Genomic DNA, 26,805 nt, shown 5'->3' with positions numbered 1-26,805 from the left:
TTAATTTTTTCCTTTGTTTCTCTTGCATTAGGCATTGTATCAGTGAAAATTCTGCTGCATATGATGTCTGAAATTTTGTTGCTTACATTTTCTTCTAGGATTTTTATGAATTCATGAGTCACATTTAAATCTTTTACCCATTTTGAGTTTATTCTTGGGTATGGTGTAAATTGGTGGTCTAGCTTCATTTTTTTTGCATGTAGCTGTCCAATTTTCTCACCATTTATTAAAGAGGCTACCTTTACTCCATTTTATGCTCTTATCACCTTTGTTAAATATTAATTGAGCATAAAGTCTTGGGTCCATTTCTGGGTTCTCTATTCTGTTCCATTGATCTATATACCTGTTTTTGTGTCAGTACCAGGCTGTTTTTTTGTTTTGTTTTTTTTTGTTGTTGTTAAATTTTTTTTCCTTTATTGATGTTAGAGAGAGAAAGGGAGAGGGAGACAGAGATAGAGATATCACTGAGAGAGAATATTGATTGGCCGCCTCCTGCATGCTCCCCACTGGGGATCAGGCCTACAACCTCGGCATGTGCCCTGACTGGGAATCAAACCAGTGACCTCTTGGTGCATGGGTCGAAGCTCAACCACTGAGCCACACTGGCTGGGCCAGGCTGTTTTGATTACAATGGCTTTATAGTATAACCTGCTATCTGGTATTGTGATCCCTCCTACTTTGTTCTTCTTTTTCAAGATTGCTGTGGCTATTTGGGATCTTTTTTGGTTCCATATAAACTTTTGAAATATTTGTTCTAGTTCTGTGAATTATGTCATTGGTATGTTGATGGGGATTGCATTGAACCTTTAGATTGCTTTGGGTAGTATGGACATTTTAATGATGTTGATTCTTCCAATCCATGAACAAGGTATATGCTTCCACTTTTTTTTTTTTTTTATCTCCCTCTATTTCTTTTTTCAATGTCCTATAGTTTTCTGCGAACAGGTCTTTTACTTCTTTGGTTAAGTTTATTCCTAGGTATGTTAATATTTTGTTGCAATGGTAAATGGGATTGTTTTTAGGTGTGTCTTTCTGTGTGTTCATTATTGGTTGAACCCAGTGATCCTTAGGACTATATCCTAAGAAGGTTGAACACCTAACAGAAAGGATATATGTACCTCTATGTTCATAGCAGCACTATTTACAGTTGCTAAGATCTGGAAACAGCCCAAATGTCCATCAGTAGATGAGTGGATAAAAAAGCTGTGGTACATATACACACTGGAACACTATGCAACTGTAAGAAAGAAAGATCTCTTATCCTTCGAGACAACATGGAAAGACCTGGAGAGTATCACACTAAGCGAAATAAGCCAGTCAGAGAAAGACAAGTATCACATGATCCCAGTTATTTGTGGACTATAATAAATAAAATAAGCTGATGAACAAAAGAGACCCATAGACATAAAAGTAGGATTCAGACTGACAAAATTCAGAGGAGGGAAGAGATAAATCAAAGAATTTATACATATAAGCATAACCAATGGACATAGACAACAATGCCGTGGGGGGTGGGGTGGGGACGGGAGGAGGGTGTCAGTGGGAGGAAAAGGAGAAACATCTGTAACAAAAATAAATTAATTAAAGAAAAATAAATAAATAAATGAATAAAATGAAGCCATATTTTTGTTCTCTCTTTGTGCACAGGCCCAGGCCTCCCCATTTCCACCCTTCATGATGGCCGCACTGATCAAGGTACTGTCTCTTGCATGCTGACTCTTTGGTGCACGGGCCCATGCTCTAACAGTTTAGCCAAACCAGCCAGGGCTCATCTAACTTATTATTACACACAGCTGGATATTCTTTGAGTCAAACCACATCATATGAAGTTTAATGATTATTTTCAGCAAGAACCTGGCATAAGACAGATGAGTTATATCAGAGGGATTAATTCTATCTTCCCCTATCAGCTTTACAAAAAGCACAGAAGCTTAGAATTGGAAGGAAACTTAGAATATTTAGTACAACCTCCCTTTCAAATAAGAACTATTGTTTTGTTTTGGTTCTTTTTGTTTGTTTGTTTGTTTGTTTGTTTGTTTTTAGGTAACATCTCAAACTAGAGCCAAATCCCATGTCTAACTCCGGTTCAATGCAGAGGGTGCCTATCACGCTGGCTTTTTTTGTTTTAACTGCTGTGTCACACTGTCATCACGTATGAAAGCCCCCAAATTTGGAGGCTCCTTCTGCTACCAAGAGACTCCTCGTCCATCCCATACTTGTAATCTTGATTCAAAATAGTTCACAATCACAGATAACCCTTTTATTCTCGACTAAGTTATCCAAGAGTATAATTGCCCTGAACCTTCCTGAGTTTCTCCATATCTTTTGATGTACTATTAAACAGTGCTCTAGGGTTGGAGTTGATGGTGACTAGGGACAGCGGGGGCCTTCAGCACTCATGCCTGCAGTCATCCCTAGACAGCCTCCCCGACAAGTCAGGGGACTCCTTTGGAATTAGTTTGGCAGCCAGTTCAATGGCTCAAGGATAGGTGAAAATAAGGTAATGAGGAAAACAGAGTCAATTCAGCAGCTATGATCAGAACAGCCATTATAATAATGGGACTGTGAATTTAGTTTCATTTTGAAATTTGTGTGTGTGTGTGTGTGTGTGTGTGTGTGTGTGTGTGTGTTTACTTTGGGTCTACTAATGAAATACTTTTAAGAATAAGGGTTTGTACTTTTCAGTTTGGCTCGTCTCAATCTTCAGAATTTAAAGCAGTTCTATGTTCATATCTGTAACTCTCTGTTTTGTGGTGATGGAAATCACCATAAATGTATAATTCCCATTTTTCCATGACTTCAAAATAAAGATCAGCTTCCCTTTTCCCGGACACCAATTACTCTAGGGCTTGCAAAGCTTTATTACTTTACCTTATACTTACAAATATACATAATATGTATTTATATGTTTTTTAACTTGTAAAATAGAACACAAATGTTTTAGAGCACAATTCTGCAAACTTGTCTAATGATAAATTTCTCCAGAGATGTTTATTATAAATACTCAGATTCTCTTCCCCCAAAATTCACTTCAGTAGAACCTAGATTAGGTTAGGTAATCTGTATTTTTAATGAATTCGCAGACAAATTTTGGAGTTGTATTTTATAGCAGATGCTGTGTCTTCTATTCATTTGTAGTTTTTTCACCCATTTTCCACTGCATTTGGTGCCCAGAAATCTTCATTCCACAGATCTTTATTACACCTCTCATATTAAATCAGACACTGTGCTGGATAATAGATCCTTAAAAGGAACTGATCCTGAGTCAGATGTGCTCTCTGTCCTCCAGGAAAATATGAATCAATGGAGAACGCAAATATGTGGAGAGACATCATACAGTGGGGTGAAGTATTAACAGCATGGAACGCACATAAGCAGGGCAGCTCATCTGGGTTTTGGGGTTAGGACATGTTTCTTCACAAAAGCTACTTCAGATTGGTGACCACAAATATGAAGGAGGGATTGATGCTGCTTGGATAGCTGGCCTGGTCAGTGGAATGGTATTGATGTTGTTTACTGAAAAGCGACTCAGAGTGGAGAGACTATCTTGGGGGAGATGACCAATTTTGTTTTGAATGTTGAGTTTGAGATACCGGTGGGATATCCAAGTGGAGCTGTCCTGGATGGCTTTGGATCTGGATGTCAGAGGATTGTTTGGACTGAAGATGATTAATAAGAAGTCATTCATTTATGGACATTAATGGATGGTTACTACGGCCATGGAAGTGGATGGACAGCAGAGTGGGAATAATGAGGGTGGGCAGGGGTAGTGGAGATTGAGCTTAGACTAAAACTCTGTGGGACACCAACATGAGAAACGGAAAGAGAAAAGTGAGTCTGTAAAGAAGACAAGGGGGAACAGAAGGAGGAGGACAGCCTTGAGAGTATGCTGCCATGAAGGGCAGGGCAGGAGAGAATCTGCGTCAGGTGCTTCAGAGAGCGAGGTGGGCCTGCCTTAAATCCTTGAATTTAGCAGGAGGAAGACTAGTAGTAGCGTGATCAGAGCCATTTCCGGGAAACAATGGCAGTGGCAGCCAGAGTGAAGTGAACCAAAGCCTGCGTGGGTGGGAGACAAAAGGAGACAGGACTTTGAATAGGTTTGACTAACCAGAGGGAAGGATTGATAGAGGTTTGATTTTTTTTTTCAAAGATGATGAACATTTGAGCATGGTAAAATGCTGATGGAAGAAACTAGGAGACCAAAAGAGGTAGAAGAGATAAAGGAGGGAGGTCCTTGAGAAGGTGGGAAAAGATGGGGTCCAGAGACAGGTGAGGGGATTAATCTCTGGCACTGTGAAGAGAGAGAATGAAGAATTATAAATGCAATTGTATAAAAGTTTGAAGGCATTGTAGAAAGCAGGACAACAGCTTCCCTTTCTCTGCAAAGTGTGTAAGGTCATTTGAAAGCAACCTAGTACTTGAACCAGATGCTGTAGGAACTCAGAAGAGTTGGCCCTTGACATTGAGGGCCCATTGAGGATTAGTTGCTTCAGGCACAGCAGGTGTTCATTAAAAGTACCCAACTGATGAAATGACCTCATTTATCAGTTTTTAACAGATTCTTCACATAGTTTAATTAATGAGCAATATATGCTAGTTAATATGATTTAAACAAAAATCTCATACATGATTCATCATTCGTACCACTTGATTTTATCATAACAAAAAGTCTATAAATATAGAGAGAAGACATACTATGTGTCAGGTACTAGGCACCAAGTATGGTACTGAGCATATATAATGAGTGACACAAGGTGGGTGGTGCAGTGTGGGTTACAGCACTCCTTTGCCAGGTTATAAGCTTTTAATGCAAAGCCACAGAGAGACATCCCATGGCCACCCTCCTCTCTCACAGCCTGTGAAGTTCCATTTTGCTCCAAGAGGTGAAAAAATTAGCTTCTTAGTAAAAGTGCAACCCTGGATTGTAAAAGCATTAGTGAACTTTTAAATTAAATTTGGCATTTCAGTAAGTGATGGATCAGAAAAGTTCAATAGCTAGGAACAGAATGGAGAAGAAATCAAAGTCAAACCAACCTAGAAACATCTATTTATTGTCTTCAACTTTCAGTACCTGTTGGAAAAATGATAATAGTAGTAGTAAATAAATAATGCAGTCATAGTGTGTGCTTACTTCACACAGAATTCCCTGTATCCATGACAGCTTGACATATAAAACCCACACAGGGGAATGAACAGCAGGCTTCATTATACTCAGAATTGTGTATTCCATTCATTTATTTATTTATTTATTTATTTATTTATTTATTTATTTATTTATTTATTCGTTTATTTATTTATTTGATTTTAACTTTTTTAAAATCCTTACCTGAGGATATGTTTTTTCATTGATATTTTATTTTTTAGAGAGAGAGAGAAACATTGATTGGTTGTCTCCCATACACACCCCAACCAAGGACTGAACCCGAAACCTAGGCCTGTGCCCTGACTGGGAATCGAACATGCAGTCTTCTGGTGTACGGAACAGCTCCAATCAACTGCGTTACCCGGCCAGCACTGGTTTTAACTTTTAAGCTGATATAAATATCTCTTTCCTGTTGGATTATCCAAAGTTAAAATTAAATTTATTATGTATCTTATACAACTTATACCAAAAACATCTATAATTGTTCTGAGATTAAATATAACACGTTGGAGCAGAATGCCGTGAATATACGAAAACTGAGAGTTACAAGGGAAGTGGTTTGGCAAACTTAGTGTAGCTCTATGTGCCCCTCCTCCAGCTCCTCTTCAAGGACCACTTTTTAAAAAGGCACAAAAACAAGGTCATAGGATGTCTCTTGTAGAAACCTCTATATTTCAGAAGTCATTCAGACCCTCTTTTAAAAATTAAACCCACAAACTCTTCATTTGATATGAAAGTCTGACTTTTGTCTGGAAGATGCCTTATATCGCTTCCAGTTCAAAATCAAGCTTACGAAAAGCCCTCCACTGCTGGGCATGATCTACGGCATCACGAGATAAGTGGATTGTTCAGTTTTAGAGATTAAAGTGTGAAACATAACTAAGTTAAAATATAAACAGCTGTATTGTAGAGGACCTTTTTTAAAATTTTTAATTTTTTAAAAAAATTTATTTTTGTTACAGATGTTTCTCCTTTTTGTCCCCATTGCCCCCTCACAGAAAGAGATCAGTGTGTGCATATATTACTGTTTTAGTAAGATTTTTCACTACTATGAGAGAAAGAATTTGAAGAAATAGGATGCAGAGTAATTCAATACCAAAAAAAAAAGAACATCCTACATTAATCAAGTATATAGTAGGCTACATTTAAGAAAGAAATAGGTATTAAAAAACAGAAATGTATATGAATTCACACACTAAAAATTTTAAAACAACTTTTATGACCACTTAAATAATCATTTTAAATTTGAGGTTTCAGAAGTATAGATTTTACTTCTACTTTTTTCAGTGAATGATAAAATAAATGTCACCAACTCAGGTCATAACTTCACCTTAAAAGAAAAGTTGGGGATGGGGAAACGCGACTTCATAAACATTCTTGCTTCTGTGATTCTGCTCAAAATGTGTTTTGATCCCATGCGAGTCAGGTTAGGACTTGATGACTCTGCTGCCCTTCCTGAGCCCAGACCTGCTCCAAAGGCTGATGAAAAATATGCTTGCCGACGTGAAATCTTAAGCAATCCTTATGTAGTTTCAGTTTCATCCACATTAAACCCAAAGGCATTTTTAGAAAGAAATTTTCTTATGGAAATGTTACTAATTAAAAAAGAACATTTTATTTTATTTTTTAAAGAACTTAAAATCCTGGAAGAAAACAAGGAATTGGAAAATGCGTTGAAAAATATCCAGCTGCCTAAAGAGGAAATAAAGAAACTTGAAGTGGATGAAATTAGTAAGATCTTTTAAAAACTTCTCATTTATAGATATGAAGTTGAGCACTTATTTTGCTTTTAAAAAAATGATAGGGTAAATATTATAGTCCCAATTTTATACTATTACAGGGTCTTAATTAAGACCATCTTATTATAACAATACAGTTTCATGAAATATCTTTAACATGTCTGTGAATAGAGTTGATCATATACTTTTCTATAGTTTTATTTCAAGACTGATTTTTTAAAGAGCTCATCTAATTTTAATTTTAGAATGTGTGTCTAGAAACAATAATTCAAGATTTCTAGTAATTCATAAATTAGATAAAACTATGTAAAAATCTATTTAAAACATATCCTTGATTCTTAACACTTTACTAGTGACAAATTGATTTCATGTTATATATGTTATTAGAGAAAATAAGTAATGCTGTGGGTCTAGTGGAATAAAAATTTTTCTCTTTTTTTCCTAAGCTTTATGGTACAAGATGATTCTTCCTCCTCAATTTGACAGATCAAAGAAGTATCCCTTGCTAATTCAAGTGTATGTAATATTTTCTTCGGTGTAAAAATTATTTACTGAAAATATGTTGGATTAGATACACATTTATGAGATAGAATGAACCACTCTCATTAGTAACATTTTCTATTGATTTTTTAAAATAAATTTCTCCGCTAATAAGAGTAAATAAAATATAGCTACTTAAAAGATTGAGGAAGTTTTGAGATTTTAGATGGACTTTGCTTGCATTTGTTGTGTTGAATTTCCTTTGTATGGCAAATTGCCGAATGTGTCAGAATACCTTTGAGATAAATTGCAGCCAAAAAAAAAAAAAATATTGTAAATCATCTTAGCATCTTATGTAATTGAGTTAGAAATGAAATAAGGGAATGGAATACATTTAGTGGAATCACACCCAAAATCAGTGCTGACCTACACACAATTTGCTTAAAACACCATGCATTTTTTTTAGTATATCTTATGTCTGCTTTTAGCAAGTGGCAGGTGGCAGAAATGACGAAAAACCCACACATATTCCTTGAAATGCCAACCCTAGATGTATCCGTTTTGGGGAATAGGAGAAGCTGTGTCCCAAAACAACTTCCTTGTAGCAAACCTCTGGGAAAAGCCTGGTCCTCTCTTGATTTTGAGCCAGTTCTAATGCCACTGTTATTGAAATTTTATCATACAAATGTACTGGGAAACACTAAAGGCAATTCTTGGCAGTCATGAGAATTTGAGTTTCACAAAAGAATCAGAGATTCTATCTTTTCTTTCCTTTAGGTATGGTGGTCCCTGCAGTCAGAGTGTAAAGCCTGTATTTGCTATTAGTTGGATATCTTATCTTTCAAGTAAGGAAGGGATAGTCATTGCCTTGGTGGATGGCCGAGGAACAGCTTTCCAAGGTGACAAACACCTGTATGCAGTGTATCGAAAGCTGGGTGTTTACGAAGTTGAGGACCAGATCACAGCTGTCAGGTGAGCACCTTTTGTTCAAACAGAAATCGATGTGCAACAGAAGTCATGCAATTACTCTTAGGTTTCTCATTCTTAATGACTTCATCCTTTTGTCTGTTTTTATATCTATTTTTCAAGTTTCACTTAAAGCTATTATTAATCTTAAAGGGATATTTTTGCCCAATATGAGAAAAAAAATTATCAATGGAAGAGAGCTGATAAATGTGTAGAAAAATGATTTATAGTGGTACTCTCTATACTCTCTTTTGATGTTTGTCATTCTAATATCCTTTCATTTATTAACATGGCTCACAATGAATCAAAACTTTTGTATAACCCTAGGGATGGTCTATAAGAAACCAAACGGCCCAATTTGCTCAAGCATTGTGGAGTCTACCCAATACAATTAGGAATAGGTCAAGATTTCGTCAGTGTTATATACTCCTAGATGTTAAGCATTTATCTGTAATTCAACCAGCTGTGAAGCTGGGTTATATTAACATGAAAGTGTTTCATTATTTTCATTTGACAAAAATTTCATCTTACATTATAGAAATTATAGTATGAAAATGTTTAGAGAAAAGACAGGTTTATAATGTGAGTCCTTCTCCCCAAATACCTCCTCAACCACAATTTATGGTTCAATCATCTCTTCCTAAAAAAATAAAAATTTAGTCACCAATATCGTTGCTTATTTGAAAACACTGTTCAGGGTTTTTTCTAGATATTCTTCTAGATATTCTTGTTGGGTTTCTGTCATTATGGTGTAAGGAGATGAAGTTAGACAGTAGTAGTTTATAAATGTAAAAGCTAACACAGGCAGGTTACCCTTGGTCATGTATGTATATGCGTGTATTATAGCTGCAGGTCAAACACTGTTTCACACCAAAATAGAAAATTTATTGGTGCAGTTCTTGTATCCTCTTAATGTTACTAATAGTGATTGATTGTAATTCAGCATGTGTAACACAGATTGTATGTAACATCTGGGAGCCAGGCTCAGACAACACTTTTCTGTATTTTGTCTGTAATCAAAGCAGAGAAGTTTAGACTCACGAGTAATTATTTTTTTAAATAGAAAAGTAATCATAACCCATATGTTTTCAAATTTGTCTTCCATTCTGTGAACAGCAATACACACACAAAATTGATTAGAAACAGATTCTTTGAGTCAAATCCTACAAATCAATAAGTAGATTATCAAGTAACTCTACACAATCTGTAGCCATTACTCATGCCCAACCTGTAGTGAGCTCTGTCTTTCTTACCAATCCAGATGTTTTAACTTTCTGTTATTAACTCTGGGAGAATCTTCTGCCTGACAGAGAAATACAAGAGATAGTTCAAAGAAAAACTCCACTGGGAGATCAGTTTCTCATGTAAAGACAATGAAGTGCCTTAAAGGGAATATTAGCACAATTGTCAGCATTAAAGACTTAATTCTTTAAAGATTTTTTTCACACTACTGGTCAAATCAATGTGTATTCAAACCATGCAATAAACACCAAGAACATGTAATCCTGGGACTACATCAAAGGACAGAGATGTAAATTATGCCTCATTTGTAATTCAATTAGATATTTTCCAAAATTAATAGAGCTAAAAAGTGGTTTGTTTGGGTATCTGGTTAAAAAACAATCTCATGATTATATCATTGCATTACTACAACCTACCAGTAACAACAAAATACGGCATTATATTTTTGTACGTTTATTTGCCACCAAAAACGCAGCATTCAAATCTAAGAATACCTCAAGAAACAGAACAGATAGTTTCTTAATGTGTTCCTTGGATGGAATGAAAATTTAAACCTGAAGTCCATGTATAAACCCTAACAAAAAATTTTATTTCTGATGTTTGACATATAGCATAGGAAGCCACAAAGTCTGCTGATTTTCACAATAACATAAAGCCTTTGGCATTGAGAATGGAAGGTGGGCCAGAGACAGTAGTTGGTTACCTCTATCTCCAGTGAACTGTTTTTAGAATGGAACCGAAAGGAGGTCTCTTGCTATACATCAGGAATATGCTCCCTCATTTACTCAGCTACTCAACAAGATCAAATATGAGTATTTACCATTGCAATACACTCTGTATAAAATTGTGCGGTTTGCCGTCTCTATTTTCAATGTACTTACAATTTTGTAAAGTGGATAAACCACCTACACTCTACAGGGACAGCATTGCCGTTTGATAAAAGCTTCAGTAAACACGCTTGGCTCACGGAAAGGACATATGCACCAGTGAAGACACCAGTTGGGACTGGCCTTGGCTTTGCTTGAAACCATTATTCAGCAAAAGTGAAAGGGTAGCCTTGAAAGCCAATGCGCTGAGAAAACAAAACCTAAAAAGGACAGATATATAATTACAATTCTGGGAATCATTCAGCCTCATGTCTCCTCAAGAAGTGTTTTAGGATTCAGACACTGAGTGTCTGACCTAGGGAACTGAGACTGTGATCCCTCTGTGGTAGCCCTCAAATTACCTTTCCCCAAAGGAATGGAATTTGTCCTCACGAATCTCTTATAAAATACAGCCTGGCCCAATCTTTTACATACCCAGAGAAAATCACATGTACATGTTTGGAAACAACAGTAAATACTAATCAGGGCCAATGAATAGATTCAAACAAAGAAAAGCAGGGGAAAAGATGAAAAAGGAACCACACAACCTCCCAACTTTTGACTGCACAAGAGCCATCTTTCAAAGGAGATGCTTGTGAGGTGAAAGAAGTAAAACTGGAACCTGCTTTCTTTGGGCTTCTTTGCAAATGTTACATACGTGAGAGTCACAAAACTGGTAGTTACAGAGTCAGCTCTGCTCATTTGGGTTATATTTGGTTTCTTTGACATTCCCACAATTTTTACATTTTATATAACTTGAGGGTTAATGGTAAGGGAAAATTATATGATAAAAATATATCATACTGTTATACATGGTATCAAAAAGAACATTTCTAAAATAGAAAAATAATTGATCACTAGAATTCCAAGTTGACCTTTGGTCTAGGGCCATTTTTTTTATGAGAGAAAGTTATAAAGTTCAGTCCAGCATCCAAAATGAGAAAAACATGCTTTTTCATTTGTTACTAACATTTTGTTGATTTAACCACATTATCAACAGTATTTCTGATAACCCTCCTGGAAGCTCTTCCGAATTTGGAGGTACATTTTATAGATCTTTGTTGGTCTCAAAGTGCTCATATTATCTAGGTAACCTTTAACCTAGTCCCGCCACATTAAGTGTTAATGTTTTATTTCCATGTTAACTATTGCGCTATCATTTCCTGTAAATGTCATCGTTTCAGAATATACCTAGGAAGGGAGTTGTTAAGAATTTCCTGTTCCCATGTATCACCTGTTATTTGCTTTTACCCCAGATGCAAGGCACTATGATTGCTAGCTTCTGGGAGATCATAAAAATCACGATTGGTTTTATGGCTCATCACTGTCTTCAAGCAGTAGTGGCAAGCTTGCTTTTTTAACCAAGGAAGTGCACCTTTTCTTCTTTCCTTGGGTTTTTGAAGTTTGTGGAAGAATTGCCAAATTGTCACAAATGGCTGCACACTTGCTCTGCTTTACCGTGAACGCATCCACACAGGTAGCAACTTCCCATTTGCTACTGCATTTCCTCCCTGTACACAGCTCAGTGTCCCTCAAAATCAGTGTCGGGTAAGCTGTGACTGATGGGGCTACTTCCCATCTGTTTGTCCGCTGCCTTTGCCCAACTCCTCTATGCACTGGAGAAGTGCACATCGAATGTGCACATCGAGTCAATGCAACGAGCAAAATGGTCACTAAAGAAACTCAGCTTTTCAACTAATGAAAATCACTCCGTCCTGCTTTAGGAGAATAATTAGAAGGAGCATTCATGTAACTGAAGGGAACAAAGAAATTGCAGTTTTCTGGGGCCGTGGGTGTCATGTTGTCTCCTTCCCTCCTTCCTGTTACTGCTGCGTCCTGGCCTCTACAATGACTCGCCCAGTTTGCTTTTTTTTTCCTTCCACTGCTTCTGTTTCTCTGAGAGTTTCTTGAGTTTTTATCAAACCATTCCCAAACTAAACCACAATTGCTCTCAAACACCAGCCCTCAAGGGAGCATGGAATAAATGAGCCTAAAACATTCTCTTTTTGTGTACCAATCTTGCAAAGTTACATTTCTGAGGCTTTCTCATGACTTTCAAAGGTTGGCCTTCAGCATGCCCCTTGCTCCTAAGGAGAGGTTTATTTTCACAGCAGTTTTCTAATGGAAGCTGTTCTGTGATGGAGCTCAAATGAATCATGTCCATATCCTAAAAGATACATATCATCGTCCTTACCATGACCAATTGAGGGTACTCAAGTATGAAATGGAAGAGGGATGGATATTCCTCCACGGATGGGTGGGTGAGGCCAAAGACGAGATGGTGATTATCATTAACATCTAAGCAAGCAAGGTCATGAGAAATTACAATCTAAAATAGCAACAACCAAATTCTCTATTTCAAAAGCTGGAGGTTTGGAAACACGGTCTTAGTCATGGCACTACTACTTTTTGTGTCACTGCGAGCCTGCCTCTTGCTCCGTCGGCGTCCCACATAACTCCTCCTGAAAAGTACTACTCAGTGGCTGTACAGCAGAGTCTAGAGGATCCTCTTCTCCTTGCAAAAAACATGATAATATTCTTTTAATTATTTGTCAATGCAGCTTGATTATGCATGTGTTTAAACAAAGAAAATGTAGCGCTTCTTTAAGTTTTTGGATTAAATACGCTTGTGTAATGAAGTAAATGTCATGTGTACACACTTAAAATTCTAAAAATTTGTTTCTTTTACTTCAGAAAATTCATAGAAATGGGTTTCATTGATGAAAAAAGAATAGCCATATGGGGCTGGGTGAGTTGTTTTATATGTTTTATGCTTGTTATTCAGTTCAGCAATCATCATTTTCTAAATTGTTCGCTTGTAAGATTTCTCATGAAATGTTAATGTTGCAACATAACTTATCTGTCGATGAAAACAGTCAATTTTAATAATCTGGGCTTCAAAGTGGTGGCTATAAGTGTTTGTTTCTTTTCTTTCAATCATTTAGTTTCTTCCCTGAATAGCAAATTATCTCATGATTGACATATTTTTATTTAATTTTTTGGTATTAGATTATAGTATACCGAACTGAACCATATTCATCAGAGGTTGAATTCTCTTTGTTATTTTCAGGTTAATATATATATTTTTTATTTTCTATTTCTTCATATTACTTTTATGAAAAGCTAAGCTAGTATCTTTTCTATCCTAACCATATCTAGCTTGATTTTGGGGGCAGAGGAGTCATCAAAGTTTTTTACCAGACCTCATATTAATTTTTGTTAATTAGAGAGAGAAGTAGTATTTTGTTTTTTAGTTAGAGGTCATGGCAATGATTTCTCATGTTTGAGAAAGGTCCAGGTCTTTAAAATACACTTTAAAAGGAAGTAGCAGAAGTTATCGGTCATGGGCAATGAAGTCACTGAAAAGTTTAGAGAACTATTGAAAAGGATTTAGATTTGCCCACTATAAATTATGATAATTGCTCTTTAAGAAAGATTGCCTGTTTCACTTTTTGGTCTGAATTTGTACATTTGCAAGTCAATTTGCAGCCATTTGTGCTTGGGTTGTTTTTCTTGGCTGTTTTCTGTGAGAATGGCCTGCACCAGATGCAAGGGATAAAACCCAGTACTGAAGGGACTCTGCAGAATTCCACCCAAGTCTTGGCTCGGAGGCCAGATGAAGAGCTGCTATGAGTTTGTGGAAAGTTCTTACTTCAGGCCATTTGAGGCTTCTTGAAACTATGAAATGTTAAGTATCTGAATAGAATGGGATTTAAAGGGTGGAAATAAATAAAGTATTTTGTAGTCAAATATTTCACATAAGATCTTTCCTACCATCCATTTTTATGAAGTTTCCTAAAGTAAATCCGTGAAAGATTCAAATTTCAAGTTGGACACTTACATACAATCATTAACATTTCTCTTAGAACTTTATTTTTCTTGTAGGCTTTGCAATAACCATAAAGTGCAACTTTAAATTTTGTTTCTGGAACATTCTAAGTATTAGTTTGGGAGAGAACCATCTATGTGGGATGATTTAAGGAACCCACTCATCACCCAAAAATACATCCATATCAGTCTGACATTCATCAATAAGGAATTATCACCATGTCTGTGCAATGCTTCTGGAAGAAAGAGTATATTAGGCCCCCCTTATTGCTAACTTTCCAACATGGCAGTGATTGTGAGGTAACACCTGAGAACGTGTGGGAGAAGCTATGAGTGAACTGCTAACGGATATAACACTTGAGCAGCCCTTAAATCAGCAGGAGGACCTAGGCGGTCCTGAAGGGAAAATGAATTTTTTTTTTTAATCCTTACCCTAGGATATTTTTCTATTGATTTTTAGATAGAGTGGGAAGAAGGGAGGGAGAGAGAGAGAGAGAAACATCGATGCGAAAGAGACACATCGATCAGTTGCCTCCAGACCACCCCAATGAGGACTAGGGATCGAATCAAACCCATGACTCTTTGGTCCACAGGCAGATACTCTAACCACTGAGCAAAACCAGCCAGGACAAGAAAGAGATCGTAATACTGTACTGTTTTGTTTATTTATCAGTTCTTTGATTTTATGACCAATCTATATTTACTAATCCATCCATCTTATCATCAACTCATTCATTCTTTCTTCCATATACAAAACTTTTATTGGATCTCAACTAGTTTTTCTAGTAAGTTCTTTAGAGGATGTAAAGATGAGTAATTACCTCCCTGGAACTCTAGGAGAGAACAACAACAACAAAAATTGCTCAGGAAATGTTCCAAGTGTTAAAAGAGATGAAACCTGCAGAGAACATCAGGGAGAAGAGTGGTTAATTCTGGCTGTGAGAGCTAAGGGGAGATTCAAAAACGAGGCAGCATTTGAGCTTGGTGAAGATAGATTCCTTAAGGGGCATTCCAGACACAGTGAAGGCAACATTGCCCAGGGCCTAAGGTAACCAAGGATGTGGTGTGTGAGGGGACTCTGAGCTGGCTAGGAATGCCTGAAATTTCAGAAATATAAGGTACATGATGAAGAAGGTGTAGGTGAGTCTGAGTAGGTAGATAGCCAGATAACAGAAGTCCTTTTAGGCCACATAAAGGAGAATGGGCTTTATCCATGGCTCTGGCACATGTCTTCTTTCATTTTTCTGTCTCTGTGGTCACTACACTACATTCATTCTTTAAATGTTCGTGTTTCTGTGGGTCTGTCCTTGACTCTCACTGTTCTTCATTTCCTTGGGGGAACCCATGTGGTTTCAAGGATAATGATGACTGACATGTCCCTGCCACTAGCCTTCATCTCTCTTCTGAGCTCCACCATTCAAATACCTGCTGATCAACTCTTGCAAATGTCTACAGGGGCCTCAAGCTTAACTTGTTTTAGTCTACTTTAAAACAAGTCCTCATCTCTATTAAAGACCTCACTACATACCTGTTCACCCAGGTTAGTGAGTTCAGAGCTGTTTTCAACTTTCCCTGCTCCAAACATTCTGTTGGTTAGTGAATTCTGTCAATTCTACCTTCATACATCGAAATCTGTTCTTAAAACCCCCACTGATATTGCCGTAGTTTGTTTCTTCACATGTTATTTTGGCCAGCGCTTCTCAAATTTGGGCTTGCATAAGCATCACCTGGAGAACTTGTTAAAACACAGTTTCCAGGGCCCTACTACCCGAGACTGTGATCCAGTACTCCAGATGGAACCCTAGGTTTGCATTTCTAACAAGGTCCCAGGCAAGGCTGATGCTTTTGGTCTATGGACCATAGGTTGTATGGTACCTGTTCAACTATTCCAATTGCTTCTTAACTATCCTCACTGCTTTGGCCTCACAAGCTCCAATATTTCTAATAAAGTTATTGTTACAAAACACGATTCTTACTAAGTTTCTTTTCTGCTTATATATTTTGTGGGGCCACACATGTATGCCAATTGAGTGCCCAAACATAGTTTCTTGTGTGCAAGGCCCTTGGCAAGCTGGTTGCAAACTAGTTTTTCAGTCTCTTCCCTCTCTCTTTCCCCACGCCTGTTGAATTAGTTGGACTTAGGTCTGTGTTTCCTCGTTGCAGTGATTTGTCTGTCTTGTTCCCTGCACCTGCAATGCCCATTCTCTTCTTATGTTCCCCACCTAGTCCTCACTCCAAGGTAGAAAATTTCTACTTGTTCTTTCAGACCCAACTCAGATAGGACTTTTCTGTGCTCTAATAGCTCTTCATACTGCTCTTACATGAATTGCAATGTTTTATCTTGTCTGTTGGTTTCTCCCACAAGAATGTTAGCTCACCAAGGGAGTGGACTTGGTCTATTTTTAGCTTTGTTTCTCAAATGTTTAGCACAATGCTTGGCCATGTCACACTCTATAATATTGTTTAAACTGAATTTAACCCTATGAGTCTGTTTCCCCCAAATGTGTTCTATTAGTGCCAAGAAAATTTTCAAGAAAAGTTTCCCTGGTCTAATAATTTGGTAAATCACGAATTCTGTATAATAGTGGACATAGGCTTTAGGAAAGGAGTAGTAAAGACTCCTGTTAAATTTTGTTTAATACAATATTACCAAAAAGTATTTGATTTTAGAGATACCTCTTTGAGAAATGCTCTTGAATGCAACAAAGAGTGGAATTAGTGTTTCAGAAAGATGCTCTTGGCTGCAAAGAAGGGAAGGCCTGAAGTACAAGGAGGGTTAGGGTTAGGGTTAGGGTCAGGGTTAGGGTTAGGGGAGGGAGTGGGCTGAGCAGTTAGGAGACCAGTAATGCTGGCAACAAACAACAAGGGCCTGAGCTTGAGGCAGGGAAGTAGGCGGTAGGAAGAGGTTATAGCTCTGAGTGCTCTTTTGTCGTACAATAAGCAGGACCTATGGGAAACTGGAGAGGGTAAAGAGGAAGACGCTGAGAACGACCATCAGAGTTACTTAGCTGTTATTGTGTTCTATATCTGGGAGGAAGTATCTGATTCTGTGAAGTCTTAGGCATGTTGGAGGTCTGAGAACTACACTGTAGCTAACTACACAACATTTCTTGAAGTCAGTTGGTCAATTAGCTGCAAATCCTATGTTTCCCTCCACTATCCAGATGAGGAATTTTCATCTTACCCTTTCATTTTTTCTGGCTCACACAAACCAGAGTCCAGGAGCCTTGCTTTTAGCTGCTTTTTAGATATCCACTAGGCCCCCAGTACTATGCCTAAGTAGTGTCTGTTGTGACAGTGGTGTTAACTGGGCAGTTTTGTCCCTCAGAGGACATTAGGCTCTGTCTGGAGAGATTTTGGGTTGTTACAACCGGGGTGGTACTATTGACTTGAGTGAAGAGAGGCCAGAGATGCTGTTAACTATCCCACAATGCACAGGACAGATCCCATACAAAAAGAAATACCCAGCCCCAAATGTCAACAGCACTGAGTTTGCAAAACCCTGGTTTATGAGGAGAAAACCTGGAGCAATTATTTTCCGACAATTGCAGAGCAGTGGGGGTTTTGCCTAAATTATTAGTATAACAACCTCATTTATGGGCTTTGCTTTGTTAATATAGGCCTAGCCAGGTGGTGTTGAATAAGCATTAGTTCATGATTTAATCTTAGTTCCTTTCTCTTCCAGTGACTAATTATAAGCGATTTGAATTGCTATGTGTGATCAACGATGTAAAAAGTAGGACAAATGCACCTCTAATGAGACTATATTAGATTCCAAACTCACAGCTCCCCAAAGCGCTTGCTTCAGTGTAGGGATGCAGAGGAAATGACATGGGCTGTAGAGCCAGGTGTCCGGGTGAGTCCCGTCTCTGTTGCTTACTGACTATATAGTTACTCTATGATGACTCTGAGCCTCAGTTTCCTCATCATGAAATTCAGCAATAATTTCCTCACCAAGCCACTGTGAAGGTTAGAGGACTTAACAGGAAAGTCATAAATCAAACAAATGCATTCCTACTGTGTTTTAGGTCATATTCCCAGTGCTGGGGATATGTTCATTAACAAGGCGAACAAAGATCTCTACCTTTCTGCAGTTGGTAATGGTTGGGAGAAAGACAATAAGCAAGAAAAATAAGTAAAATGTTTAGAATGTTAAATGCTATTAAGTGCTCTGGAGAAAAACAAAACAAGAAAGAAACATGGTGGGCAGGGTTGGTAGGTTTTTAGGTTAGAAGGAAGGTGCGTCTCTCTTTTTTTTTTTTTGTAGTTAGGAGTTGAAATAGGAAGTCAGCCACGCTGATTTCTGGGTAAGATCATTCTCATTCTTAGCAGAAGGTGGCATCACTTGTAAAAGTCCTAGGGCTAGATCATGTTTGGAGAGCTCAAAGAACATGAAGATGGGCAGTGACGAAGTGGGTGGTGTGAGGAGGGAGAAGAGAGACAGATTGCCTGAGACCACAAAGACCTTTGCAGTAACCTTGACCGTGCAAACATTAGCTCATTGTTATTGCCTGTAGGTAAAATGTCCCGACATGCATTACAGCTCACATAAGAATATTCCATAAACCCCTCAAACTTCTGTGCCCTTCTAAAAATGTTTTAAAGATATCCTTCATTTAAGCAAAATGGCAAGGCGTCTAAGTGCAAAGGACACACTTCGAGAATTCTCATGGCCAATCTGCTCCGTGGGTTCTTTCTTGCGGCAGCCACCCACTCTGCCTTGGAGCCCCACCCATGAGAGAGCAGAAAAAAGTCAACTCTGGTGCTGTTTTCCTCCTCATTTCTACGATAGGAATAGCTTTTCTGGGCTGCCTGGGGGTTTAAGTACACCTTCTTTGTTGTGCTGCTGCTACAGTAGTTTTGTTCTCACAAATTCTTAGGGCCAGTTTGTATTCCTCCTGAAAACACGAACATGTTATTTAGATCCAGCACTATGATCTCATCACCGCGTAGATACAGATTAAGAATTTCTGAGGTTTTGAGCAGAAATGTTCAACCCCCTCTTTACTACATGCAAACGCATTCCATTTCGAATCTGCGTGCACGCTGTCTCCCGATCCGGGGCACACGAGAGGGCAAGCAGGGCCCAGGGTCAGTGTTCACAGTGAACACCCTCTTCCAGCACAGCCACAAGCAATGGCAGTTTTTCTAATGGACTCGGGCTTACTCCACTCTCGTTTGAACCTGAAATGAAGAAAGGAGGAAAGAGCTTCTGTTTCAATAACAGGTGTTGCGAACCTACTTATCAAAACAAATAATCTTGGTGTTACAGGTGAAAGTTGGAACCTGAGAGGGCATTGTCAGTTACCAAAATGATCTGGAAGCCCAAAATGTTTCTTCTTTTTGAAACGACGTTTTCCCCTAGGACCGCATGTTTTCGCTCTCCTCCATGTGCGGTAAAAGAGCCCGTGCTGCCACCAGAACTGCCCCTTTCTCTCTGTGTTGTAGAGTCTGGGTCCTCAGTGAAACTCCCCGGGCTGGAAACGTACATCTGTACACTAGGTAGAGGATTCTTCCTTTAACTGTTGAATTCGGCGAGATTGTTCAGTTTATTCCCCCCAGTTCACGTATTTCGTGGGTTAGGGTTAGACCCCTGCCATTGACCGGCTGCCGCTGTCACATTCTGTCCATCTGCCTGTCCGTCTGTCTGTCTTGCTCTGTGGAATTCTCACTCACGTTTTCACCCTCTCCAAAGACTGCTTTTTCTATACCAAAAGGTGATATGATCTCTCCTGACCCGAGGGAAATGATTTCCAGCACTTTGTGGTAGTAATATTTTAAAGAGAAGGTACATCCTTAGTTAGAGAGTCACTTGTAGGGATACCCCAGTGTTGGGGCAAGAATGAGAACCGAGATCTGAGCTGGCACACACACCTTGGGGGCTTCATGTCCCGGAGCACCCCTTAATCTGTGTTTCCAGCAGAAGCATCTCCCTCCCAGCTTGTGTGCACAGATCAGAGGGGCCTTCTGGGGAGAGATGCAGACTTATTGCGATGCTCCGGTTCTTCCTTCAGTTTTAGAGAAAGGTTCTGGTTTCCAAATGACATGGGCAGATGTCGCCTTCTGTTGTTAGGGTCACGTTTCTGCATTACCCATTGATTCTTGGGGAAGAAAAGTGATGAAAGCTAAACCTGCTCTTGACTCTGAAATTTATATTCCCTTGTGTATTCTTTGTTTTTTTTCTACTGTATTTGTGGGAGGGGATGTACAATTTTTAAAAATATCAGTGGCTTTCCCTTCTTTGAGCTGCCTTGCCAGAAATCCTTAAAACAGAATATGTAACACGCATTATACACAAACCCTGGCCATGTCTTAAACTATCTAGAAGGTTCTTATGTTCTTCCCTTGCTGTGCTGTTATGAAAATAAGATACACAGATACAAGTTCTGCCTCACAGGACTTTCACAAACTATGGGAAGTAGCTTGCATTTACATTTTGGGAATAATCTTTTTTGGTGCATTTCTTTTAAGCAAAATCCTGTTTTTGCTGTAGCAAGGCCCTGGTTGGAAAAATATAGAAGAGGGAGAAAAAGAGAGAAAATTTTCCAGAAAAATTGCAGTTGTATCCATCTCTTAAACTGCTCCTACCACGTTCTGATCAGCACACCAAGTCTTTACAATTTACTAGGGTTGAAATTACCGTCCTGTCTGGTGGGGCTGGCTGCCAAGGGTGTAAAGTAGACATTTCATCTACCCTATCCGTGTTCCCCAGCTCCCATCAGCACTCATTGTGAGTAAAGCTGCTATAAAAATATAGAGGAGGGTTTCTGAAAGTCAACGTGGGACTAACTCAAAACAATGTCTCTACAGTCCTACGGAGGTTATGTTTCATCGCTGGCCCTGGCCTCCGGAACTGGTCTTTTCAAATGTGGGATAGCAGTAGCTCCGGTCTCCAGCTGGGAATATTACGGTATGGAAACATTTCACAAATATTGCTGCAAAAGCATTTAACACATAATTACTCTATATTTGAGGTTGCTAGGAAAACAAATTATGCAGTAAAACTCACCTCAGCATCACTCGGGGGGGAAAATACAATGTATTAACAAGGTTATTTATATGAGTCATTATAATCATGTTGTAACAATCAAAGACATTATAGAGTGAGGAAGGACTTTTCCAAAATCCAGTACCTCTTATTCTCTCCAGAAACTGTGTTCCTCCGGCTGAGCCAGAACTTTGCGATCGGAGCTCACAGTGTTCCTGGGGGTGCCCCGTGGCGCATAGCTGGCTTCGAAGCACATCCTATGCAAAGTCAGGCGAAGGCCAAGGAATTCACCCACAGTTTATAGTTCCTGGCTCTGTTGCCCCAGAAAGCAGAGCAATACATATCTGTTTGAGAACACCTCCCCTGGTTGCCTGTTTTTATGACTAATATCAATACAAGATGATTATTTGGAGTGAACTCTAATAATTGTACAAAAATTAGCTTTCATTGGATCCTCTTCCTTGTGTTGGGGTGGAAATGAGATAATTTGACTTGTAGGGAATCTGTATTCAGAAAAATACATGTGTGTTGGGGGAGGAAGATTTGGGGGACATATTTCCATCCCAGATTATTTAAGACACTAAGGCCCTGGCCGGTTTGGCTCCGTGGTTAGAGTGTTGGCCTCTGGTCCAGAGAGATCTGGGTTCAGTTCCTGCTAAGGGCACATACCTCGGTTGCAGTTTGTCCCTGGCAGTTGGGTCATGTGAGTGGCAACCACTTGATGTGTCCCTTTCACGTCAATGTTTCTCTCTCTCTCTCCCACCCACTCTATCTGAACAAAAAATGGAAAAACGTCCTCGGGTGAGAATTAAAAAAAAAAAAAAAGACACTAAGGAAAGTAACACAGGCCATTGCATTTGTGATCCAATGAGGTCATTCCTATCTCAACATTCCCTCAAGTGACGTGCTTTGGGTAGAACTGAAAAAGCTAATAATCACCCCTTTCTAATGATAGATGCTCCCATCTCCATCATCTCCTCCTCCACTACTTCTCTACCCGATGGAGGCAACTTGCCGGGCAGTAGTCTGTAGTCTTGGGTGGAGCATTGCAGGAAAGGAAAGCAAGAACCTCCTTTGGCAGATGCACCCGGGAGAACTGAGGAGCAGTCATCAGGCTAGGGGGTCTCGCTGTTTAATGAAATGATGTATACCATATGCAAACAACATATTCTCTCTCTCTCTTTTTTGTATAGCATCTATCTACACAGAGCGATTCATGGGTCTCCCAACAAAGGATGATAATCTTGAGCACTATAAAGTAAGATTTTTTTGGTTATATGTAGGTCACTAATATATTTCAAATGTGCAAAAGAATTTTAAAGCTGTCATTCAGAGTTTACACCATTGCTGGGTCCCCAAGCAAATATGATGATCTTTTGTTAGCTGCAAAACACCTCACTAGAAAGGAATTTACTCCTTTTGGATTTTATTCTTTCTTTCCCCATCCTCCTCCCACCCCCAACCCCTACGCAGCTTGAGCAGGCATCATTTATGCCTAAGGTCTCACTCATATGTAACATATGACACATAAACTTTCAGTGTTTCAAACCAAGAATCAGATGGAAGTAATGCAAATGATGATGAAAATGTGTTGCTCTGACTCTTAAATATTTATCAACCAAAGCAATACATAATTTCAGTATTGGTGCTAAGTCCATTGCACAATGGTTTAGCTGGTTTTCTATTAGAACTTGCAGCAACTAAAATGTTAATTTTTCCTCTTTTCCAGAATTCAACTGTGATGGCAAGAGCAGAATATTTCAGAAATGTAGACTATCTTCTCATCCACGGAACAGCAGATGGTGAGGTTTAAGCAAGACTCTTACACATAAAAATACTGAGCCAGCATCACTTTGTTTAAGAAACATTAAGCATCCTCCTATGCCTGTGCTCGGGGTCAGTACCTAAGAGTCAGGGACATTTCCATAAAGGAGTGTGATTATGCACTGCTGACAATGTCAACGGCATGACTAGATAATTGTTGGTGTTCATTTCCAGGCAGTACATTGTCACTCTGTGCTTTCTGGTATTTCTCAGCACTTTAACTCTCTCTCTTTGTTGCAGATAATGTGCACTTTCAAAACTCAGCACAGATTGCGAAAGCTCTGGTTAATGCACAAGTGGATTTCCAGGCAATGGTACATAATTTTGTTTTACTCATGTTCACGGCCTTAGACCCCTAAGCTAGAAGGAGAAAACTTAGTATTATTATTTACTATTATTATTTTTTACTAAAACCTGACAAAGAGGCTGAAGGGTAGAGTAAGCATTTCATCATAACATTAGCAAATGAATCTTGATCTTTCATGAACTCCCTGAAGGACACTGGGCAAGTCCTGGTCCCTCTGGTGATCCCGGTTGAGTCATTATAAAATAAAGGCATCCCTAGATTAGATGATCTTGTAGCTCACACATCCAAGTTCTGTGATCCTATGTGCTAAGAGTCCCTGCAAAGACTTTGGAAGTCCCAAAGCAGCTAGCAGATTCTGTTTATTCAGTAAGGAGCAATTGCAGAAAGTTATCAGGGACCCCAGAGGCTCCCTGAGGTCATGCAGCTGCACTCAGAATTAGAGTCTTTTCCTGTATTTCCTTAGCTCCTGGCACATGCTTGGCCACCACGGGAGCTCCTGTTTTTACTGAGTGAATGAATGAATGAATGAATGAGCTAACTGTAAATCCAGGTTGCCTAAGGAATGGGCAGTGAAAGCAGAGGAAAATAAAGCAAAAGCCTAGGCAAGGGAGACAGCCTCCAAAGCCTATCTTCCCCCTCTTCAAGAATCATAAATTCTTCCTCACTTGCTTATACTGAATAGGAGTCCAGAAAAGGAAACTCCCACCTTTAAAAAATTTAAAAAAAAATGTACAAAGGGTGAGGTGAGATTTTCCTAGTGTTTTTTGTTTTTTTTTAAATTGTGAACCTTGCCCCCCAAACATAAATTCATCTTATAAGTCTATAGTATTATATCATGACCACTAGCCACCTTTCAGTGAAAACAATAATCTCAGTAGCATCTCTCCAACAATAAAGTTTTTTATCTATGATACCATATTTCTGTTTTTTTAATGATACAATTTTTAACCCCTATAAAGGATATTTATGGTTATATGTGTTGTGGATTTTCTGCAACAGAGAGGAAATAGAGTCAGAGCCTCAGAGCCTCATGGAATGTCTGAGCTAGAAAGAACCTTAGGGAAACCAGATTCACCCCCCGCATTTTACCAAGGAAACCAGCGGCAGAGCCACGCAGCAGACTGGGCCCAGGACGCGGGGACCCTGCCTGCCCCCCGAGCCCCCAGCGCGCTGGCCAGCGGCAGAGCTTCGCCACCCAGGTCTGCAAACTTCAAAATAGACGAAACAGTAGTAGAGGTTGATAGATCTTTAAATCTTCCTGCTCCACGTGTTTATATTTGTTTTTCCAAGTGTTCTTAGGTAGAATTTCAACTATAATATTAGAAAAGGTAACCGGGTCCTGAGAACATAAAAGAGTCCAAGCTAGATGCATCGTTTGGCTGCAGGAATAAAGCAGGTTTCTTCCTTTTGTGTTCCAGTGGTACTCCGACCAGAACCACGGCATCTCCGGCCTGTCCACCAAGCACTTGTACACCCACATGACCCACTTCCTAAAGCAATGTTTTTCTTTGTCAGACTGAAACAATGCAGATGCAAGCTTGTATCACAATCTGAACACTCCAGATAAATGCCTCAGACTGTTTGCTTGTGTTACTCTTTATGCTGGTAAATGTTGGTGTAAACAAACAAATGAATGTTGTTCCCATTGCTGGCCAAAAAATTAGGAGGACTCAGGAGTGAAACGGAAATATTGTTTCCATTTTCTGCTACTCTGTGAAAGAAGAGAAAAGGGAGCCGTGCCTTTGCTTTGGACACAGTATTTTATCACCTGTTTATTTGAGGGGAAAAAAATAAAGTCAGACTTTAAAGTGCTATTATTCTGTCTATGTTCGTTGATTTCAGGTTCCAGTTTCTATCACAGAATGAATGATTCTGCTAGATGAGGACATGAATAATAGGGTGGGTGGTCAGGAACGGGGAGAGTCCTTCCTGATTGGGAGTTTCAGGATTAGAACTCACAGCTGGATCAGAGGATGCATCAGCATTGTTCAGAAATTAAGTTTGAGAGACATTTTGTAGAGGAAACTGATGTTTGCATTCCATGCTGTCCCTGCAAGAAATGTTTATTAAATTTCTCCCAGAAGATTTCCTCAGCATTGCCAAAAGATTTGATAAGGATAAAATCAGAATTTTAAATTCAGGCTCCTTTTAAGAAATACTTCAAAATTAGAAACATTCCTATTTTGTATCCTTTTTTTTTTTTTCATTTTCTTTATTAATTTTAGAGCAAGAGGAAAGGAGAGGGAGAGATAGAAATATTGATGAGGGAGAACATTGATTGGCCGCCTCCTGCATGCCCCCTACTGGAGATTGGGCCCACAACCTGGGCATGTGCTCTGGCTGGGATTTGAACCTGCGGCCTCTTGGTGCATGGGTCAATGTTCAACCACTGAGCCACACCGGCCAGACTATCCTTTTTTTTTTTTAATTAATAATAGTAACTACCTTCAGATTGCTAAACTACACCAAACTAAACGAAATAAATTAAAATGGACATCAATAGCTGGAAAGAAAATATGTTCTATCTATGAGATTTTTCTGGGGTTTGAGTTCTACATTATAGGGTTCATTTTGAAAAAGAAAAAAATACAGCCATAATGACTGAAATTCCAAAGGCAATGCTCTGCCAGTAACTGTCCCCATCAATTAGAAATTTATGGGCGGCTTGCCATCTCTGATTACCACAGAATTGAAAAGAGCCACCCCAGGTCAGCAGAAGCTATTTCTTAAAAGAATGTTGGGAGCGGCCATGAAGCCAATGCCTAGGGCACTTTTTATTGGCATCATTCCCAGCGCTGATTGGCTGGATGGTTTCTCCCCATCCTTAGCTTGATTCTTCCCAGTCGCAGGTAGAAGACCCTCACGCCTTCTCTCACGCTCTGTGGCCAGAAGAACAGCGAAGGCATGGGACATTACAGCAGAAGTCAGAGAGTACTGTCTCCTCTAGAGTTTTCAGAGTTCTCAGTCCAGCACCCTTTCCACCACTGTTTTCTGAAATCATGCCTCCCACTCAGGCCATCTAGTCCCACGTCAGCCCTCGGCCCTCAGGTGCTTTGTGGTGCTCAGGGAATCTGGGCAACACCCTCCCAGATTCAGGTCGGCCACAACCTCTCTCCTCCACAGCAACTGCTGATGCCCTGAGGGGCAGAGAGAAACCGATACCTTCCCTTTCTGGTCTGCGTGGAGTATCCTCTGAAGCCGGCCCAGGAGATTTCCTCACAGTTTTCTCCTCATTCACTCTCCCCAGCCAGGGAGAGAAACACCCACAGTCATTTCCTAACTATCAAGGGAGACAACAGGGCAATGAAAAGTAATAGAAAATCTTGTTACTCCCACTCATTGTCTGGCATTGAGGAATATGCAAACCTGGCATTTGGTGTCACCATGCACTGAGTGGTCTCCAGCTTCAGGCCTTTGCTCCC

General features: G+C 39.2%; 1 protein-coding gene across 2 annotated transcripts in view; it reads left to right on the top strand.

Annotated features, from left to right (window-relative positions):
• LOC118625221 (fibroblast activation protein alpha) overlaps positions 1–25,197 on the top strand; it is a 76,227-nt gene extending 51,030 nt beyond the window's left edge. The window contains exons 16-25 of one of the 2 annotated variants that reach the window (XM_036253927.1): positions 1,648–1,695; positions 6,776–6,874; positions 7,329–7,398; positions 8,140–8,334; positions 13,131–13,185; positions 21,075–21,174; positions 22,446–22,510; positions 22,982–23,054; positions 23,317–23,390; positions 24,802–25,197. In XM_036253927.1, the coding sequence (XP_036109820.1) occupies positions 1,648–1,695; positions 6,776–6,874; positions 7,329–7,398; positions 8,140–8,334; positions 13,131–13,185; positions 21,075–21,174; positions 22,446–22,510; positions 22,982–23,054; positions 23,317–23,390; positions 24,802–24,903 (881 nt within the window). In that variant the 3' untranslated portion in view covers positions 24,904–25,197. The remainder of the gene's footprint in view (positions 1–1,647; positions 1,696–6,775; positions 6,875–7,328; positions 7,399–8,139; positions 8,335–13,130; positions 13,186–21,074; positions 21,175–22,445; positions 22,511–22,981; positions 23,055–23,316; positions 23,391–24,801) is intronic. The other variant, XM_036253926.1, reaches the window with a different exon arrangement.
• Positions 25,198–26,805: the final 1,608 nt, after the last annotated feature.

The sequence above is a fragment of the Molossus molossus genome, unplaced genomic scaffold, assembly GCF_014108415.1.
Source record: "Molossus molossus isolate mMolMol1 unplaced genomic scaffold, mMolMol1.p scaffold_m16_p_11, whole genome shotgun sequence".
Lineage (NCBI taxonomy): Eukaryota > Metazoa > Chordata > Mammalia > Chiroptera > Molossidae > Molossus > Molossus molossus.
The sequence above is the reverse complement of the archived record's forward strand: the minus strand, read 5'-3'. Positions and strand labels throughout refer to the sequence as shown.